Here is a 21,383-nt window from a genome sequence, read left to right on the forward strand (position 1 = left end):
CTTGAGGGTAAACATAAGTATGAAAAGCATTAGATTCACTATTCAATGGAATAATGTTGGCTAGATTTGATGCATGAGTGTTGGAAGAAGTAAAGGTTACAAGAGAACGACTAGTAGACATGACTTCATTAATTTGATCTTGCTTGATAGTAGCATCTTCATTAGATAAGTCATTAGGATTTTTTCAATTAAGTCATCATGAATAAGATCTTGGATTTTATGTTTTAACTCCATGCAAATTGAAGTCTTACACTTGTTAGTTTGGTGACATTTACAATAGTTGCTCAAAAATGAAATTCAACATGAGGTGGCTTGAGACATAGGATGAGGTTGTCCTCAAGAAGTTTTACCAAAACTGGTTCATAAGATTGTCCCAAAGGAGTTAAGATTCTCTGTAAGTGATGATTAGGTTCTTCTTGATGTTCTTGCAGATAGGGAAGGCTCTCAAGGGAATAGGATACATCTGTTTCTTCACTTTCTTGATCAAAGATAGATTCATCATGAGACTTGTGTGAATACAAGCAATACAATGTTACACATTGTTTGAATTTTTGTCCACTTCTCATCCATGAAGAATCTTAAATAAACTTTTCAATGTGCATATCACAAGAATCTTTCAATTTATATTAAGAGGGTAAAAAAACAATAGATCTAATTTATTTTAGTGAGGCTTCCATCCAAAAAGTGTGTTTTTTCTGTTATGACAAGAGAAGAGTCTAAATTCTTAAGTTAAATTTATCTCATTGTGCACTTAATACATTGTGTCTAACTTATTATGGTTTTAACTGTCTCTTTTATCTTGATTTTCTGCACAACTAAATAGAATTGTAAAGATTGGTTGGTTATTACATCCAAGAACTACTTAATATTCTACCTTTTTCTACAATGATAGCCTTGTAAATTAGCTCTCCAAAAATATATAAAGCATATTCTTGGCTAAATAGATTAAACTTAATGCTAATTTAAGCTTTTTATCGTATCATTGCTTTGCTTGATGATTATGGCAATGTTGCCATTCTTTCTTCTATATAATTTCATTAGTAGAAGTAATGAGGTAGTGTAAAGTGTAGATCAGGTAATGTTATCTGTGGCTAATAATTGTCTTCATAATATTTTATTGTTTTCTCAAGATGTAGTACAGAAACTCTTGGCTGCATAACACAATCAGTCTGATGTTTATATGTTACCTAGTATTGCACCAAGATGTCAAATCTCAGTGACAGAAAAACCTGTCATTGTGATTTTGTATGTTTAATGATATTTTAAACATATGCATATTTATCTTACATGTCTTCTGTCTCTCTCTTCTACTTTATATGAGTCGGTACTTTGGACAAATTTGATGGTTCGGTTTAATGGCTCAGCTTTTGAATCTGACTTTATTTTGTACTTAGAATCTTTGAGATTACATGGGCAATGCCCTTTTGACTCTACCTGTCATCAAAAATGCTTTCTCTTTTATAGGTTGATTGCACTTTTATTTCAATGATGTATTCATTGAAGTTTCATACTTACAAATATTGCAGTGATAAAATGTTATTTTCTTCTATTCTGCTGGGACACAAACATGTTTATTCTAGTTGTTTTGAGGTCTTACTAAGTTTCCAGAGTTTGTTATAGTAGTGCAGTCTCTAATTATAAACAATTTTATGATTCAGTATTGTTAGTAATATTTTAGCATCCACTCACATCATACAAAATTACCAGAGGTTTATTCACATATCATTCAGGGATCATTTTTATTGTTACTTAGCAAAAGCTTAATCAACTTCATATAGAACTAACCAAAATCATATGGTACCAAAGCTTACATGCCACACTGCATTCTGCTATTTAAGAGAAAAAAATTATTTGGACTACTCATGGGCTAACCTCTATATTGTAATTGCCCCAATAATCTAGATGTTATGAAAATACCGTTAAATTTAAAAAATAAGTAATTGTTTTCTCATTTTGAACATTTTTAATGTTATTTCAAATTCAACATTTTCCCATGAATTTCCCATTTACTGCCACTTTTAGCATAAAATCTTATACTTTGCTGATTTTTTCCCCAAAATCTATGCTGATATAGTTGGACATGCATGACAGGCAATCATGAACAATGCTATGGCATAGTAGCCTCCATGGGCAGTGAACATATTGTTTTCAGATTGATAAACTGAAAATCAGTGTATAAACGTACACAAAAACAGCAAAAACTTGGCCGAAAATTTAAAAACAGTTGAAAGAAGAGAATGTAAAGAAAGGCAACCTTGATATCTTTGTTTGGAAAACTCTTTTTCTTTGAAACCAATCCCTTCAAAGTTGCATTATTTCCACTATTTTTCTTTCCCTTCTGTAATACATTCTTTTTAGCAAAATACTTTTCCACCTGGAATAAAAAATAACATATGTAAAGAAATTAAGAAGTGTAGGCGTCACTTTCAAATATTCAAAATATGCCTCATGCACCCTGTCAAATATCCTACCTACATAAGAAAAAATGCTACCAAATAAGGTGTTACTCTTGTTTATTTTTGAGGAAATATACAATTTAAAATCTATACCTCTTTTGGATCAGTGATAAGAACCTCCCTTGTTGTCCTGGTGCCATCTTGCTTCGTCGTGTGAATAATGCGCTTGAATACCTTCTTTGTTTTTTTGCAATTATCATCCTTATTCCACAGGATCAAGTCCTTCTGGGAATCCTGCAAGCCTTGGTCTCTTTTCCCTTTAGAATTTGCTCCAACCTTTTTCTTCTTTTCTTCTTCTACTTCATCATCTATGAAGTGTCCAGTACACAAATAGTCACAAACTATCAATACAGACGATATAGGCAGGAATCAATGTAGAATGACAACATTAGCAAAATACACAAATACACATTAAATTCCGCCAATCTGTAAGAGATCTAATATTTTGATATAAATGTGATCCATCTTTTGTATTGTTATTATCAACTACTCATACCGTTCCTTTACATATTATTTAACTTTCAAGATGAATACAAACAAGCTAAGTAATGCCCAGTACAGAAAGTGATTATACTAGAAGAATGAAAATGGCAGTTTGACGAAGGACCAATTCATAATGGTTCAAATGTGAGCTAAACAATAGGTAATGAATGAAGCCAATACTTGAAAAACCCTTTGACATCAAGGGTTTCAAAGAGGGTGAGATACTTAGTATCATTAATGTCAAAGATTCGTGAAACGTACACATTCAAGATAATGAATGATAGTAAATACTAATTGAGCTAATTTAAATACATATAAAAGGCATTTATATCAATCTGGAAAATATACATTCAGACATTCCGATTTGATGACTGAGATAATTATATAGAAGATGCAATATAATAATGATCCCTACCAAAAATTATTTGAAAAAGCTAAATAGTGTCTCAAATAGTGTCTCTGTCAAAGAATTGTTAAATACTCAGCCCTGACTCAGTGAATGGGTCACATCGCATTGATGCAGCAAGCATAAAATCTTACCAGTCATGCCCAAGTATAGAAGCTGTATTAAATTTCATTTGCCTTGGATACTAGGCATTGATACTAATGACGTTTTGCAGTTGTTACTCCTCTTCATATAACATTGGATTCTGCATTTAAATTGAACATGAACCACATGAAGACCAGTGAAAGTTTGCAATGATAGATGAATGAGTCATCCAACCATGTAAAAAATACCAAAATTTATTTGCCTTGGACAAGCAGAATTGATACTAATTGTTTGGTTTAGTCACCTTTCCTCTCTTTCTCAAAATGTTATGTACAGTTCTGAAATAATTGAGAATTTATGAGCTCTTTTAGATTCTTACTTGAGTTCTTCACTTGGGTATCCATCAGAATTGTGACCCGCACTTGTGTTTGACAACCACAAAACAATTATAATCTAGCCAATCTTCATCAAGCATAGATATTTCATTTATTTCCAGTCAAGCTTTTACACTAAGTATTCAAGGAATAAAATAATAATAAATAATGATTTCATGCTATACTATTACAGAACTTAACTACCGGAATACAAACGCACCATCCATGAGCATACGACATAGCTCTGCTGCTTCGGCTTCTTCATCTTCAATTTCTTCTTCTTCTTGTACCAGAGAGGTTCTCCTTACGCCATATCCTCTGGCAATCTCTCTTTTGTCTTTTTTAGCTGTAGAGTCACCAACTTCCCCATCCTCACCTTCTTCTGCATCCAATAAATTCTCCAAATCTCCAGCAAAGGAGTCTAAATCACTATTTGCATCAACATCACTTTCAACATCCTCATTCTCAGCGGCTGAAAGACTCTGAAATTGGCGATCCCAAATTTCTTGACACTTTTCACGTGCTTGCTGTTGCAGCTGAAGAAATGACATACGCTGTCCCCGTGCAAACTTGTTCAACGTTGTTGCATCGACTTTCACCCCTGAAGCAGCCTGCTCACTTGAAAGTTTTCTAACCAGAGCAATGCGATGCCACCTAGTCATCTTCTCAATCTGATCCTCGTCAACATTAAACTTTAGTAGCACCTGCAGTTTTTAGGTATCCACTCCATAAGTACAGAAAATCCATAATTAACAAAGTTGCAGGTACAACATTGGAAAATTAATAAGATACAAAAGAACCCTAAAGAAAAGAACACAATTTCAAGGAATTGCTAGCAGATAACATCAGATACTAATATATACAAACAGAGACTGAACTAAAAGATCTGAGAGAATTACTATAACACTAAAACTTACTTATAGAAGACACCAAACAGAATGATGCACTAGGATTGAAAACACTTACCGTTTATCAAAATATTATTTTTTTCGCTTACAATCAAAATAATTTTTAGGGTGAACTATTAGCTTTGCATCATATATGCAGCTGTGGTCATTACTGAAGAGAAACCAAACAGGATATAAATTGTCGTCAGAAGAACCCAACGCATTCTTACATTAATCTTTGTCTTTGCTCCCAATGACTTAAGCTTCTACTTGATAACTTTCTAATATGCCAAAAGTAATTTAAAATCACAAAAATAACCCATAAAAATCTTGATGCAGTTGATGCAAAATCACCTGTACTCCCAAGAATCAAATGTCTATCTATGATCCACATATTTTCAAAACAAATGACATCTTAATAACAATCCCACTCAATTATGATTGGCCAACCTCATCTTGTAAAATATACTTTGAGAGCAAATATGAAGCCATCAAAGCATGTGATTTGCATACTCTATAGTATTTCACTGACCTCAAGTACATCTTAGTTTTTGTTTCATTAAACAAATTTCCAAACAAAATTGATAAACTAATTAAAATATAAATTACCTCACGAGCTGCATCCATGCTAAGTCTTCTAAGATCAGCATCAGTACCAGTAACAGCAGAACCACCACGTGCAGCAGCTGCCTTTTTCTTAACCAAAGCACTTGATATTGGTGGCTTCGGTGCAACACGGATATAGCTGAAGCCAAGGCCCCGGCCTGAGGGATCTCCACTTCCTGTAATCTCTAAACGTTCAATACATTCACGGCCCTGAAATATGAAAAATAGTGATTTAATCGAGGAATATAAGCATCATTTCAATTGACTCTTATCTTGATGTCCATTCAATGACAAATAGTACACAGATGATAAATCCATTCAAAAAAAAATGGAAAAAAAACATATTACAACCATTTCCATCCATTCTCCACAGTCCATAGGAGGTGATATTCAAGTTCTAGGATAGCAGACCTTTTTAGAGAACTAAACTCACGGAAGAGAAAATCAAGATAAGCCTAGATAGAGTTTCCTAGTGGAGAGACACAATAACATGAAGACGGGCTTTAGGGATGTCGGACGAAGGACATAAATTTGGGGACAAAGAGAAAATGGCGGCAAAGTGTTGGTGGGGGTGTGTCATCAATATAAAAAATGAAGGGAACTGAAATCTCAAGACATAATCTGTGATTTAACATTTCTGCAAGTGTCCCATAAAAGGCAAACTAGTTTTCGCAAAGTTAAAGATTGCCATCAGTATGTATGGCATGTGGTATATAACGAGCAAATGATGGCATCCCTGGCAGAGACGGTGGTTCTATGGAAAACATATTAAATGAATAATGATGTAGCATAAAAAATTCTATGAATCACAGAAAAAAGAGAACATCACATACAGGTTGAAAAAATTAGACTGGTAAGCAGGAATATGTAACTAAAAAGGCACGATACAGGATGCAACAAGTATCCTACTAAACATACAGCAAGCAGAAAAAAATTAAATATCATAGCCAAAGGAATGAGAATGCATCGTTGTACTTCCAAACTGGTCTATCATTAATTAACTTGCATTACTTCAATGCTCTTGCCTAGTAAACTCCTCGGCTAACATCTTTCTAAACATTTATTTAAGATAAACATCTAGAACAAATCATTGCTATGGCACATGCAGAGTCAACTTCAATTCTAAGTCTTTACTTGTTCCTAGGCAAATCTAATAATCTTTGTTCAATTTCTTTCTGTCTTTACTTGTTTCTAGGCAAATCTAATAATCTTTCTTCAATTGAATTGGATATCATTAACTTGCATTACTTCAATGCTCTTGCCTAATAAACTCTTCAGCTAACATTTTGCTGAACATCTATTTAAGATAATCATTTAAAACAAAGTATTGGTATGGCACTTGCAGAGTCAACTTCAATTCTAAGTCCACGTACTGCTCACTCTAACCCTTGAGTAAAGAGTTCACTTTCTTTCTGGCTTTACTTGTTTCTAGGCATATCTTGTAATCTTCCTTTTTTCCTCACAAGGGAGATGCCTATGTCACTCAATTTCCATTAATCCATCTTGGTAATTGGATATAATTTCTTACTCTATTTTCCACAGTTAATCAAAAAGAACCTGACTTGAAAGCATATGGTTCAATTCTAATACTATTTATTAAGAATCAAGATAGATAGATGGTGATTCTCTGTCCTCCAATATTTGAAACTGTCTACCAAATATTTTGTACATGCTTATAATGCATCCATATTTGAATAGAGTAACAGCGCAAGCAACAAAGATTTTACTTTTCTACAAAATCATTTAACAATAAGACAGCTCTTTTCTACTAAGCTATTTATCTATGACACAAGTCAGCAACAGATTTTGTCATAGAGTCTGATATACCAGCCCATCTAATCCAGGCGTTTAATCAAGAAACCATTGAGTATAACTATATATCATATCAACAATATGTACTACCATAAACTTGGAAAAACGTGCTAGTCTAATTAGAGCATGCATTTGGAAATTAATGATCAAAACTTATAATCTGAAAGAATCTAAATATAACAAATGTATTTCAGCCTACAACTAGGGTGATTTTTGAAAAAAAAAAAAACCTACAATGAGTTGAAGTTATAATTTCAAATTACTCAGTGTCGTGTTACCTGCAGAGTGGAGGCAACAAAATTATAACTCAAGTTCCATGATGTTATCTGAAGCTCCCTCTCAATATGTGATGCAGCAGCAAGTGCAATAGCTTCATCTGGAAGTTGATTCATAGCCGATGCAAGACCCGATGCCATTGTGAGTTTGTTGATTCCAAGGCGCTTAAGATGATGCAAACCAGCTTGCATGCTCTCATAAGCACATACCTAAAACAGTTAATGTTCGACAAAAAATTGTTTACAAATGAACAGTTGAAAAATCAAAATTAAAAAACTTAAGACTACAAATATTTATTTAACTTTATTTTACACAAACAAAAATATAGGAAGTTTCTATATCTTAATTATCATGCAGAAAGAATAAAAGAGAACCTCCTTTATTTAACTCCTTTGACCATAGTTTGTAAACTCTCAGAGTTGCCGAGTACTCCCAAGTTTTTTGCTGGCTGAGTACTCTTAACTCTCACGTATTTATAGATGTAAAAAAATGTAGATAAAAATGTTGATGCACGGAAAACATTGGATTCGATGCATTTTTCACATCATTTTAGTGCAATAAAACTACACATTTTCTCTATTGAAATGTAAGTTACTAATTTAATACATTTTGTAATTGTATCCTACAAAAAAAAATATGTTTCTATAAGAGATTTTAAATTTGCCGAGTTTTCCCCAAGTTTTTTTCGAGTTGAAAATTTTGGGCTTGCCGAGTACTCTCTGAGTCCGAGTCTGCAAACTATGCCTTCGACATCTTTATTCAGATCAAATTCATAGGTATAAAATCAACTTGCACTAGGAATTACAGTCAACATAACATCTCTACGCAAGGCTCTCACTGCATAGTATATGCCCCCAGCTCTAGCAGGAACAAAGTTACCCAGTCATTTTAACTTGGCATAGAACTTACAAGGAAGAGGAAGTGGCTGACTTTCTAATGGATCAGTTGTAAACCTATACAATTTATAAGGAATTTTCCAAATTGCTAGAATTGGCATGCTGGAAAACTTGGAAAAACTGTTATAAGTTACGCAAAGTCAATACAAAAAATATTGGAATATTAATAAACATTTTTTAAAGACATCCTAGCCTCAGTGAGTATTAAGAAAAATCAATGTTATCACAAGTTTCCAAATTGGGGATGGGGGACGAGTTTCCAGGACTGCAATTTTTTTACCAAGTTTGGGGATGGCAAGGGGGATTTTTTTAACAACGATCCACATAACACATTAATGAGTATAACAAAATGAGGAAATAATTATTATTAATTGATCCCACCTCCATATCTCCAGGCGAATCTATTATCACAAACAAAATCCTAAAAAATTGGACAAATAATCAATACTGAGAATTTCACAACAAAGCAAAACATGTATTCCGATACAAATCATACCGAAGTAGTAATGAAAACTTAGCCTCTTTAATCAGGTAACTTGATGACTGCAAAACTAATTATTAATAAGCATTGGGATATGTAATCCTTTCTTATCAAATGTTCTATCATCATTAGGCAATTGTCTATTCAAACCTAATTTCAGGTCAAAGATTTATATTATAGTTGGTATTTGAGTTTCCACTTTTATTATTCTGTCTTTGGCTCTTGGTCTGGTCTAGGTTTCAGGTGTCATGGATACCCCTATTCGTATGCGGTCTGGGAAGCATGAGATGTCATTCTGGGGAGAGGTTAGTGAGTTATGGATCAGTAAAATGGTGAAAACAAAAAATTATTTGGTTTTTAGGGCTATCTATAGGGTGGTTATTTTTAGAATTTTCTGCTGTAATGGATAGACAGAAGCACAATATGGATATTGTGGCGATGTTTGTGGCCACAATAATGCATGTTGACAAGGATAAAGTGGCCATCCGGGATTTCTATAGGAAAGTGTTCAAAAAATCTATTATGAAGGAGTTGGACTTGGTCCTTGGGAATATTGACGATAACCTCTGCATTCCAAAAAGGATTGAACATGGCACTCTCAATTATCTGGTCCAGGTATATACCACTCTGGAAATAAGAATCATTTGAGGTTTTTTGAAAGGTGGGAAGAGATTACAAGGACCTTGATGTTCCTTCTGGCCATTTTAAACACCCGTATTTGTGAGGATTGGAGAGGTGTCAAGTGGTATCTTGAGGCTGAAGGTCTTAGGTAATTTGGGGTATGTTTCAGTTGAGAGGTTTTGTTTTGTCTCTCTCCTCTGTTTGGTTTCAGTGTTTTCCTTTTTTGTATAGTCTAGCTTCGTAGCTCTTTAGCTCTCTGGGTGGTCCATATTGTTTTGTCCTTGTCCTTTTGTCTTCCCTTGTACCTGGTCCCGTCTTGTGGTCGGCTCCTTTTTGTCCTTCCCTTTCTCCTGTTTGTCTATTGGCCCCCAGACTCGGTTTAGCATATCTACAGTATGTACATAGCTTGTATTTACTTAAAACGTAATGAATAGACAGAACATTTTACATGTTTGGGCCTTTGATGTTCAAGAAGAATGTGGTTCACGTTTTCCATGGATTTTTTGGACCTTAGCAAGATAGAATTAAATTTGTCATTCAGAATCTGAAACAAATTGCATAATTTTAAAGCAAATTAGCAAAGCATTTTTCGCAGTTTTGTCTGAATAGGTTGGTTTAATGTAACCAACATTGAGTATAAAGAAGAATCCTTAACAAGATATTATCGATTGAAATGGAAATTCCTTCCATACTGGCTCTAAATCAAGTTTTGTTACAGTGTCAGAGGAAAGATTAAATGAACAGTTAAAGCAAATGAATCAAGCATGTAAGAGTTTCTGTAATAGGGACTTTTAAAGAACAAATTAATACATTGAAACCATTCTCAACGTATCTTTCATAGCAAGGCGATATAAAGAGTTTATTTGAACTCCCAAATTAGGAATGATTCAAATGAAAAAGTAGGAATGGCTTTAATAAGTCATAACATTCTAATAAATTTAAACTACAGATATGCTACTTAATAGCAGGCATCTCTGAGGACGGTGAATTTGTTAAAAGTCAAGAAATTGAAAACTAGCAGGAAAAGATCTCAAAGCCATTAATCCCAAGAATAATAAATCCAGAAGGAGAATGTTCAAATGAGGAATTAAGAATAATAATCACTAATTAATTCATGTCAACCAAATAATAAAACAGTATATCTGCGGGATAAAATAAATCCAATATAAAGGAACTAGACAGGAATCTATATCCTTTATGTCATCTGAAAGGGTTGAGTAGTCGATTTTATAAGGTTGTTTGGAAAAGATTACCTTTTTGAGATTAAGTGGATTTGACTACTCCCGCTTGACAATCAGCACATATATAAATAGACATCTAGCCTTAATAGGTAAAATTAGGTTCTAAGGATGATGGCTTAGATAGAACATTGAAAATATATAATTTAATTCTTACATGTCGTAAATTTAGCCCTTCCTTCAAATCCCAATAAACAATGACAATAACCTAATGAGTTTATAATAAATTAGTATTATAAGGCACGAAAACATTACTTTGAAACTATTCCATAGTTTAATTAAAAATGTACTTTAGAAGCTGATCTGAATAAGCAAGGGTACTTGATTCCTTTATAAAATTGGCAGAGGATTTATTTTAATTTTGTCATTAGCTAACTCTAACAAGGATCTTGGGTAAGTATTTATAGTCTTGCAGGGCTTTTCACACTTTATGCTCTCAGATAATCTATGTGCAAGGAATGAACAGCATCTAAGTTGTATCCGGGAATCGGAAAGTTTGCAGGATTAATTTCACAAAATATGTAAATGGCAAAATGCTATAAGGCAAAGACTATGTCTAGCAAAAGGATCTGAATTATTGCTTCACTGAAGCAAAATTAGTTGAAATTTCCTATATATTAATCAAGGGCTTTGGTCTTTTACCAATTTAAAAAAAAACCTTAATAATAAGATTAACTTCAATAATTAATTAATTATAACTTAATTAATGATTGTAAACCAAATTAACAGCTCACAATCTCATTAAGGATCAATATGAAATCCAAGTGCTTCCTGCTAGAACTGGATGCCTCGATGCCATGCCCAAAATAGTAACTGGCTCATAACAAAGAGCAGACATGAGCAACACAAAGCAATGAAGTAGGAATATAGTCGTTGACACAACCAATAAGACCCAAGCAATTAATTAGTCTACGAAGTTCATTGGAAGGCTAATCCTGACTGCATCTTAAGGTAAGCTAAAATGGGGACATTACACAATGTGAAAATCACTCCTGCACCCATAGAAGCTAGCACCCTCCTATGACTAGTTGACACGACGAAACAACGATTGATTAGAGACTCAGCACATCGTCAACATAATCTTATATGTCTAGAGATAGATAGCAATTATCATTTTCATAGTTGTTTGATTGGAAGCGATTTGAAGAAGTCCCTTTGTGATACACAGCATATCACATCATAAAACTGAGTGGAAGTCCACAATTAAGAAGGAAGCTTGAGGTTGTCTCATTTGTCAAACAATCTATTACATTGTTTGGCATACAAGCATTCTTATTCAAGAGAGAGAAGGAGATTTGGTGCTTCATGTGGAATACTAAGTATTCAGATCTGCATGTTTTAGGGGAACAAAACATCAACAATACCTTTACAAGCTGTTCCCTCGTGTCATATTCATGTCTTTGGTTTCCATACTTGTTGCATCCATTTATGCATACTTCCTTGGCTTGAAAAAAATTGGCCTTAAAATTTGTATTCCAGATTCCAAGAAGTTGAAAGAATTTTGTATCCGTTCATGCTAGAGTTTACCACTCAGATTACATTAAATGAAGCTTTAAATAACAATAATATGTCAAGGAAAACATAATGATCAATCATTTAGTAACATTTATGATTTTTCTTACAGAAAACATGGCAATAGAATATCAAAAGTTTTAAGGGAGTAGAATACAAATGGTCAGTAGATTAAAACTTAAGTGTTCAGTAAATGTCATCACATAACAGTTGCAATCTTACATTCTCAGGTGTCGCCATCCTTCTCAGTTCCTCCTCAGATGGGATACGGAAATTTCGCTTCATGATCCATAACATTTCACCACTTGGCCCCTTCTGTACAGATATATGTTAGATATGTTAAAATTAATTCCACAATTCTAGAAGAAAATGTTCAAAGTATTAAACTATCATAAGGAAGGACTTCATCGACTGAAAAAGTTAGTGTTGTTTGAGAAATGATGACATATAGTTGCAACAGAAGCACTAACTTCAAACAATTGAACACAAGCCTCAACTAAATTTGGTACACCACTGTGTGAGTTTAGTTTAACTTATTCGGACACTTTCAGGGCACGTACATACCTCAACCAACAAACTGATATCTTACGTGAACACCCAATTGAAGAAACAAATGATGTAAAAAACAGATACAGACAGCTCATGGCATTATAAATTAATTTAGGATTGGCAAAAAAGTTCAGACTTGCCAGTAGAGATTTTCATAGAATAGATTAAGAGAGGTAAAAGTTAACACCCACAGCCATCTGAAAATACCTCATTAATAAAGAATAGAAAACTAGAATTCCATTACAACTGCAATCTTGTTACAGTTAGTACCAAACAATATCACCATACCTGAAGATCTGCACAGTGCTTTAGCCGCTTCCTAAGAAAAGACTCTGAATAATTTGGAAACTGTGCAGCCAATTCAATTGCTCGTACAAAAGGAAGACTACGAGGCTTCTCTGTGGCCCGGAATTCACGATATATGTACACCAACAGCCTATTTACCATATAATTTTGAACATTTTTAGATCCTGGAGGAAGTACTTCAATATGAGGCTCCTGCATGAAATCATGACAAAGGAAAACAATAAAACTCTAGAAAAAGTTCAGAATAGACTATATAAATAATATTATATTTCTAATAACTACATAAAAGAAGGAAAGAATCACAGTAACATCCTCAAATGACTAATGTAGGTAAATAAGATTGACATACTAAGGAATATTTTCATAGTAAGAACGGACTGGTAAAAGCAAATAGCAACAAAAACGAAGAACAATATATTTAATAGAGGAGAATATATATTAAGAGATCAAAGAACCTTGAAAAGATCAGAACAGAAAGCCATCAATATAAAACAATCCTGTGAACAGAAAGCCTGAAATGAAACAAGCCACTATATGAACCAAGACAAAGAGAGTATTGTTAAGTATCTTGTCCACAGAAGTCGAGAAGACAGAATATACCTCAACAGGCAATGCAAGTACATTTGCAGTGATCCGAGAAACATCAACATGGTATCAAAGCCAGGTTGCAAATGTAAAAGTGCAAATAATATGGAAAGGACAATTAATACAAGAGTAATGTCATCAGATTCAATACATATTACAAAACATGTGACTATATAATAATTATAATATGATGTCAATTGATCCCCTCAATCTTATGATGCTATGATATATCGGTTGATGATGCTATGATATATCGGTTCAGTGGCCACACCAATATTACAGACAGACCCACCACACGATAAGGAAGATGGAAATATATTTCATATATTATAATATGGTTATAATGTTTCCAGTTGTATTGAGAAGTTATGATAGCATGAGTTATGTCAACTAATTTGGAAACCATATTATCGATTTACTTATGTAGAAAACTTTACCACCAGCGCAAGATGGAAGAAATGGTTCGACCATTATTTGATGTAGATATAGAAACTTTACGTGGTAAACCAGAGATGCATGAAGCCAAAGGAGATGATGCGGATGCCAAGAAAATTCAAAAAAAAAGGATGCTTTGATTCTTTCCCACTGGATGTGTGGGAGGTGGTCTGCAGTATGTACAAATAGATCCACGTGCATTGTGCGACAAGGATTTGACTGTGCTGGAACAAGATGAGAACCTGCACATTCTTTTCCTCTCACCACATGGTGACTGATGGCTTCATTTTTTTTGTTGTTGGGATGATAGTAGGTTGGATTTACGAGCTCATGACATCAAGATGTCATATAGTGACTGCATAGTTTGGTTGTTTTGCATTGTGTTCTCATTCCTGTCCTTGTGTTATGATCTTCGTGATGGTGGTGCGCCACACACGAGTATGTACGCGTACATTTGTTGGGTGACTTGCGAGGCCCGATCTTCCGTGGATTTGCCGGAAGTTATGATCATTGGGGTTGGGATGGGAGTATGCATGCCCACGGGCACTTGTCGTAGGATGAGCTTGGGTAGGGTAGGGTAGCATATGGAGGGGGCTTCTATCTCGCAGCCTGGTGACCTTAGTCCCATAGGGTTGGCAGAGGAAGTTTTAAATAAGTGATAATTAAAGAAAATGTGTGACTGATAATAAAACTTAAGATAATAAAATGTGTGTGCAGGGCCCTCCGTTGAGGAGTTGAAACGCACGATCCGAGCTTGGGCTTGTCGATGCCAAGCGACTCTCCATGATGTCAGCCCCTACTTAGTAGCCTTTTGAGTGTCTGACCAGGACCTTTACTCCTTGCATTGTCTTAGGTTCTTGGTTCAGCCGTCATACTGTCTGGCGTGAGTGTTAGCCTTGGTTGTTGTTTTGTGTGTTTGTGGTTGGTTCATTATCTCCATCAACACGACGGGTGTGGACCTACGGGTGCCACGTGGTTGGGAGGCGTAGCTACCTTCACCACTGCTAGGGACCGGTGTACAGAGACGATCTTTTGTCCTAGTGTGACCGTTGCTGGATGTCTTCACTTGGTACTTCGGGTTCCGGAGTATGCTTTCTTGTGATTTATGCTTTCATTGGGATGCTTGTATATCATGTTTAGATGATGTTATTTTATTTGGCGCATTCACTTATTATGATGTTTAGCATATGATTAGATGATGTGATTTGCTTTAGTAGTATATCTGTTGCTTACTGTTGTTTAGCATGTGATAGGTGATGTTATCTACTGTAGGATTATTTTATGCGTTATCACTAGCATGTTAGATTTCCTTATGCTTATATTGTTGCATGTTTTTAGTAGTGACGTCCCTATTACGACAGTACCGACGACCTGGTCGGTGGCTTGGGATGTTACGCGCGGGGGATGGCTAGGATCCACGATGGTCTTATGATGCTATTGACAGTTGGGAGGAACCGCGTACTTAGTTTGGTTGTTTTGGTTCCTAAGATGTATTTCTGTACATTGCGATGATGCTTTTGTTCTCTGCAATGTTTATTTCAGTGTGTTCTTTGCTGCTATAGTTTAGACGGATAGATGTTCTCCTTTCTGTGTTGTTCTTGTGCTCGAGTGTTCATTCCTCGAGCCTTTGTGGATCTGGTACTCCCCGGTGTGGAGGTTCTTTGGTCGGTTTTTCCCCATTTTTGAGTTCTGGAAGTGTTTTTACTTTCTATGGGCGACATTTGTTCAGCATTGTGCGACACTGATAAAGCATCGCACGCCCATAGAAAAAATGTCGTACGATACTATAAAGTGTCGCACGCATTACTGGAGAAGTGTCGTACAACACTGGAAGGGTGTCGCACGGCTTTATGAGAAATGTCGTGCGATACTTTTCCAGTATCGCACACCTTCTTGAGAAGTGTCGCACGCAGTAAGGGAGAAGTGTCGCCCTCCCTTAGTGAAAAGTGTCGCACGCCTTTTGGTTAAAACCTGCGCGTGCCAACAGCGAGCACTTTTTGTAGTGTTTTTGATATTTTTGAGAGTTGATCTGGATACCCTTTTGGGCGTTCTTCAAGCCTATGTTGTTGCATTTTGAATTGAGGAGGTTTCTTTTGAAATTCAGTTTTTGGGTTTCTGTTGTAGTCCTTCGGGGTTTAAAATATATCGTTTAAGTATAATTCCTTATACTTAAGATATATTTTAATATATGCGACAAATCGTTTGAGATAGGTTTCAGACCTCTCGGAGATAAGTTATGGATTCTAGGAAATTTCAGGGCTTCAGAAATCCAGACTTAGCCAATTTTCAAGGCTTCAGGATTTCAGGCTTAGCAAAATTTTGGGATTCTGCATTTTACCCCAGCTTGGTGTTTTGTTGATGAGTGGTCATTTCTTGTGCCCTCATCTTGTTGTGGTGATTCTTGGCTTTTGTTTGGGTGTGTCAGTTGGGTAGTGGCGTTCGGAGATTCGTTGGTTGCCGGGATTGTGTTGAAGTCTTCCGTTGTGATCTTTGTGATCCCTGTATGATGTTGTCTTGTGCATTCATACTCGTAAAAAAATATATATATATATATCTTGGCTTGATTTGAATCCTTGTTTCCAAAGATCTCCGGGCGGGGCATTACAACATATCTATTCAATAACCTATGCTCAATATAAATGAGAGTATGTTGCATATGGAAAACATATACCTCAACACGCAATGCAAGTACATTTGCAGCGATCTGAGAAACATCAACACTCATGATGTCCTCAAGAGAATGGCCTGAATTTGAATGTCCCAACTAAAGATTCCTAGGAAAATCAAGAGAAAATAAATACAGAAGAAATAAGATTCTCCACACATAGAGAACTCTTCGTAAACAAAACCTCCCTCCTGGAAAAAAAACTTCTAGCTTTGTCAATTTTTCGTTGTTCACATTAAACACCTCTATCTTAGAGTATGCCAATGCTGGCCCTCTCCCAATCTTAGGCAACTTCAATCTGGGAGTTTGGCTACCATAAATGGAAACTTCTCAATAAAATAAGTTATAAAATGACCAGATTCATTGGGATATTTTCCCAAAGCATCTCTAAAGTACATGGTTATCTTCCCTCCTTTCAAGATTTCATGCTTTTTAAAACATCTCATATAAGATTTCCGTATGAACACACAATATAGCTTAGAGACAAGGAAACATATGAACATAAAATAATTCTTGATGGAAACATTTTATTCTTACATTACCAAGCATATTGGCTATGATAGGAAAAAATTCTTTCAAAGGAAAAAGATTTTAATGTTGCCTTCCCCATGTAAGCACCGTTCAATGAATTAGACCGTGTCCAATTAACATGATAGTTATATCTAAAATCAAGCATCTGCATGGCTTCCATATAGAACCCCGTCCTTCACCTTCATATTGCAAGCGCAACATTTTCCTTTTATATATACATTCAAAATAACAGGAACACTTCAAAGAGATCCTTAAATATTCACAAAAAAAAAAAAATTATACTGCTGTTCAGATTTCCTTACTCTTTCTTTCCTTATTGTAGTCAACATGCATTACTAAACAAAGGAATACTGAAAACCAGTGGAATGCTATATCTTTCCAATTAAAAAATGGTTTGCATGAATTTTAAATTTTTTAGGTTTATAAAAAAAGCCAATAATCATCAATCTTATGGTGAAAGTTGTAAAACATTAAATAATAAAGCATCTGAATAAGAAATGAAAAAATATAGTATTGAAAATAATTATGAACCTGCTGCCCTACAACATGTAGATGGTCAATTCGTCTCAAGGAAATTTTTCCTTTTGCTGAACGGACTAAGAGAAAGTCTGTTGATGCAACCTTGTGAGGAAATACTGGAGCACGGTACATATTTGTTTCAAGACAGGACTGACTGCAACCTGGTTTAATATCTCCCAAAAATGGAGATTTATCTGTTGGCTCTAGCTGAATAACTGTGCCTGAACAATTTGATACATTCCACAATAAAGCTGCATTTTGGTCAGAAGATGTTAGCTTCTGATAGTATGTAGATAATCGAGCACCCATGCCAGCATTGCCTAGTAAAAGAGGCCTTTCTTCGCAATATCTGCATTGGATTTGAATCAACTTGTAAGGCATTGCAGACAATCTTCATCTAAAATCAACAACAATATTCAGAACAATCACATTACAGATATAAGAAAATATTGATTACTTCAGAACAAAAATATCAGAGGTCAGGCATCACATGTTATAAACACAGATCAGATCTTCAAAGCATGAAATACTGATATTTACAAGTAAGTTGGTTGTCACTGACCAAGCCACTTCTGAACGCTGTGTTGCAGTGCATAACACAAATATATCTCTACTGCGAGATCTTGTAGAAGATTGCCTCTACAAAAGGCTTTAAAAAATTCTAACAGAGATCAAAACAAATACAATAGAATACTCTATTCCAAAACACAAAACTATCTACATAGTCATGCTGTAATGTCCCTTACTGCACACTTATGTCAAATTTCAAAACTAAACTTAGTTTCAACTCAGATTTGCAAGATGCACACAAATGGTGAAATTGGGTGTACTGTAAGTATCTCCAACATTTAATTAAAGAATTATAAAAACTAATGCAACTAATATATAATGTATATCAATTATTTGGACATGGTTTTAACTTTTAGACCACTTCTTATGCTAAATAAATCAGATAACACTAATGTGTTTGTCTCTAAAATAAATGAAAGAGAACCCAAAATATATAGATAAACCACTGTCACTTCCAATCAAACTTCTTAATTCATTAATAGGTCTTTTAAACAGAAACCATCATGAATAAAGAGTCAATTAATAGTAATACCCATGGCCTCAAGGCTGCCAAGAGCCTACTCAGTCAGAAATATAAATCACACAATGATTGCAAGTTATAGAACTAACCAGTAACACAAAATGCATAGAAACTCCACCCAACTCATAGCCAAAGATCTAAAACATATACTTTCTGATGTTAACATGGAATAACAGCAACAGATGACCCTATTGCTGTTTTAAACATGCAACAAAATCTGACATTGCAAACCCACACAACTCACACAACCCCCAATTACAAACTGCTCAAAATAAACTACTGAAATTTATATCAATCTGCAAAATGGAAAACTCTTTATGAGCTTACACTTGGAAGAGCCCCAAACTCCAATCTAGACTCCCAGGAAGCCTTCAGACTCTCCTTATTTAGTCTCCTCCACAGGTTTGACAGGCTCTAATGAACAAAAAACAATCAGCAAAATAACAAGTCAATGAATCAAGAAAATGGCACCAAACACTCTAAATAATTAGTTATTGGTTCAAGTTTGGTTTGAAATATGGGTTCGAAGAAACGGTTCGCCGGTACAGCAAAATTTGGAAAGGGTTTTGGGTTTGTTTGGGTTTGTTCTTACAAAAAAAATGTAAAAATTATAAAAAATTACATATATATATATATATATGAAGCCTAGAAGCATAGAGCATCATAAAATCATATGATATAAACTAAGTTAATCATTTAAACAACAAAAACACCATAGGCATAAACTTTAAACACGTAAGTTGTAATCATAGCATCAAGCAAAAAGATCATACCATCAGATATGTCAATTTTAAAGTTCAACACCAAAGATTCAAAACATTAAAACTTAAAAGTCAATCATTTTCCACGAATCATAACAAGAAGTTCAAGTATCATTGTTTCAGCTTCAAGTCAAGTAATCATAATGTATAAAATTTTAATATTCATCTTCTTCTTCTTATTCCTCTTCTTCTTGTAATCCCCTGCATTAGTTGACTCAACAATAGAGATAAGGCTAATGGGATCAACACCAACAGCAATAGTATGGGCATCCAAATCTTCAAAGTCTACAATTGTAAGCCGAGAAGCAGAAATATCCAAGCCCACCAACTCTGCATCTACATCCCACCTTTTTACATTCACTTTTTAGGGCAACCGGACCTCAAAAATTATAAAATTGGTTATAAAAAATGGCTTGGAAATCATCCATCAGCGAAATTCAGCCCACATTCGTCACGGCTTCCAACTGGGCAGCCCAAATTCACCCGGGTTCAAATTCTGGGCTGCAGGTTTGAACCAGCCCAGGCAAATTCGAACCCAGGTCGAACCGGACCTGAATTTCGAACCCAAGCAGGGTTCCTGCGCCAAAACAGTGAACCCGAGTAACTAAGTCTAAATACAATGATTGACCAAAACTCACAACCAAGAGTGGAGAATATTTCTATTTCCAAGAATGCAACTACCCCATCCACTTGTCTTCCACCTAACTTTCTAAGATATTATTTACCACCTACCCATAATGTCAAAGTTGCCAATTGCCACTTAGCTTTCTAAAATATACTTCCAATTTCCCACTCCATATTTTGCCTTCAACATATTTCAAAATTCATTAATTAATTCAACATTAATTCTGATTTCATTATTTAACCACAAAGGAAACATTTCCCGATTTATCCACAAGTCCTAACTTACTATATTTGGATCACTAGATTTAATATTAGTACTACTTTTGAAACTAGGACATGATAAGTCCTCCCTCCCATACATTGTTTGTCCTCGAGAAATGGAGATCTAGATGGTTATAAACTTCTAGCCCTTTGCAAGTTCCATCTTCAATAAGTAAACCCTTCTATTTGATCTAGTGTTTTTTTATCCTCGTATTCCTTAAACTCTTCTCTCTTATTTCCAACACTTCTTTGGGAATTAAAATCACCTTTCCTTCATCAATTTATAGTGGTAGCTATTGAGAGACCTAGCCGCATAGTGAATTGAAGAAAATTCTATATGTAATATATGTTAATATATGTGTGTGTGTGTGTGTGTTGTGTGTTGATGGAAATCTAATATACGAAAGCATGATATAATATGCACATGTATATATAGACATACACACACACGCACACACGCACACACACACATGTATATATTCATCATCAACACACACACACAGATATATATAAAATATTTAAAAGTATATTATTGAAATCATGATCAGTATCGAACTTTGTTAAGAACCGACTGGATTATCGACCATCGTTATATTCTGAATCGACAGTGATATAAAAGGTGCCGACATAGGGTCATGCCCCTATGTCGGCACCTTTGATATGTTACCCATTATATAAAATACCATTCAAAGACTGATGAAACATATCAAAAACAAGGCATGTGAATCAGAGTCTCGAACTCAATAAATCTGGTCTACTATACATTTCCAATACAGTCTGAAATCAATCTGCTCTCATTGAATTTCATAGTCATTGTCATCAGCATATACGTACTGCAAAAGTAAGTCAATTTTATATATATATCAGAATCGTATAAAGGGAAATTGAATAATCATCAAATCAGTACAGTATTTCTGCCAATATA

At 34.8% G+C, this 21,383-nt stretch overlaps 1 protein-coding gene across 4 annotated transcripts in view; it reads right to left on the reverse strand.

The window, feature by feature from the left end:
• Window positions 1-21,383, reverse strand: part of LOC149554018 (transcription initiation factor TFIID subunit 1-like) — a 154,495-nt gene that overhangs the window by 21,206 nt on the left and 111,906 nt on the right. For all 4 annotated transcript variants that reach the window (XM_089789341.1, XM_089789342.1, XM_089789344.1 and 1 more), the window contains exons 12-19: window positions 17,735-18,071; window positions 12,970-13,179; window positions 12,355-12,447; window positions 7,387-7,593; window positions 5,300-5,506; window positions 4,024-4,507; window positions 2,550-2,764; window positions 2,255-2,374 (exon numbers count right to left, since the gene is read on the reverse strand). In XM_089789341.1, the coding sequence (XP_089645467.1) occupies window positions 2,255-2,374; window positions 2,550-2,764; window positions 4,024-4,507; window positions 5,300-5,506; window positions 7,387-7,593; window positions 12,355-12,447; window positions 12,970-13,179; window positions 17,735-18,071 (1,873 nt within the window). The remainder of the gene's footprint in view (window positions 1-2,254; window positions 2,375-2,549; window positions 2,765-4,023; window positions 4,508-5,299; window positions 5,507-7,386; window positions 7,594-12,354; window positions 12,448-12,969; window positions 13,180-17,734; window positions 18,072-21,383) is intronic.

Source organism: Cupressus sempervirens, chromosome 6 (assembly GCF_028749045.1).
Source record: "Cupressus sempervirens isolate cs-2001-9-10 chromosome 6, ASM2874904v1, whole genome shotgun sequence".
NCBI classification, from domain to species: domain Eukaryota; kingdom Viridiplantae; phylum Streptophyta; class Pinopsida; order Cupressales; family Cupressaceae; genus Cupressus; species Cupressus sempervirens.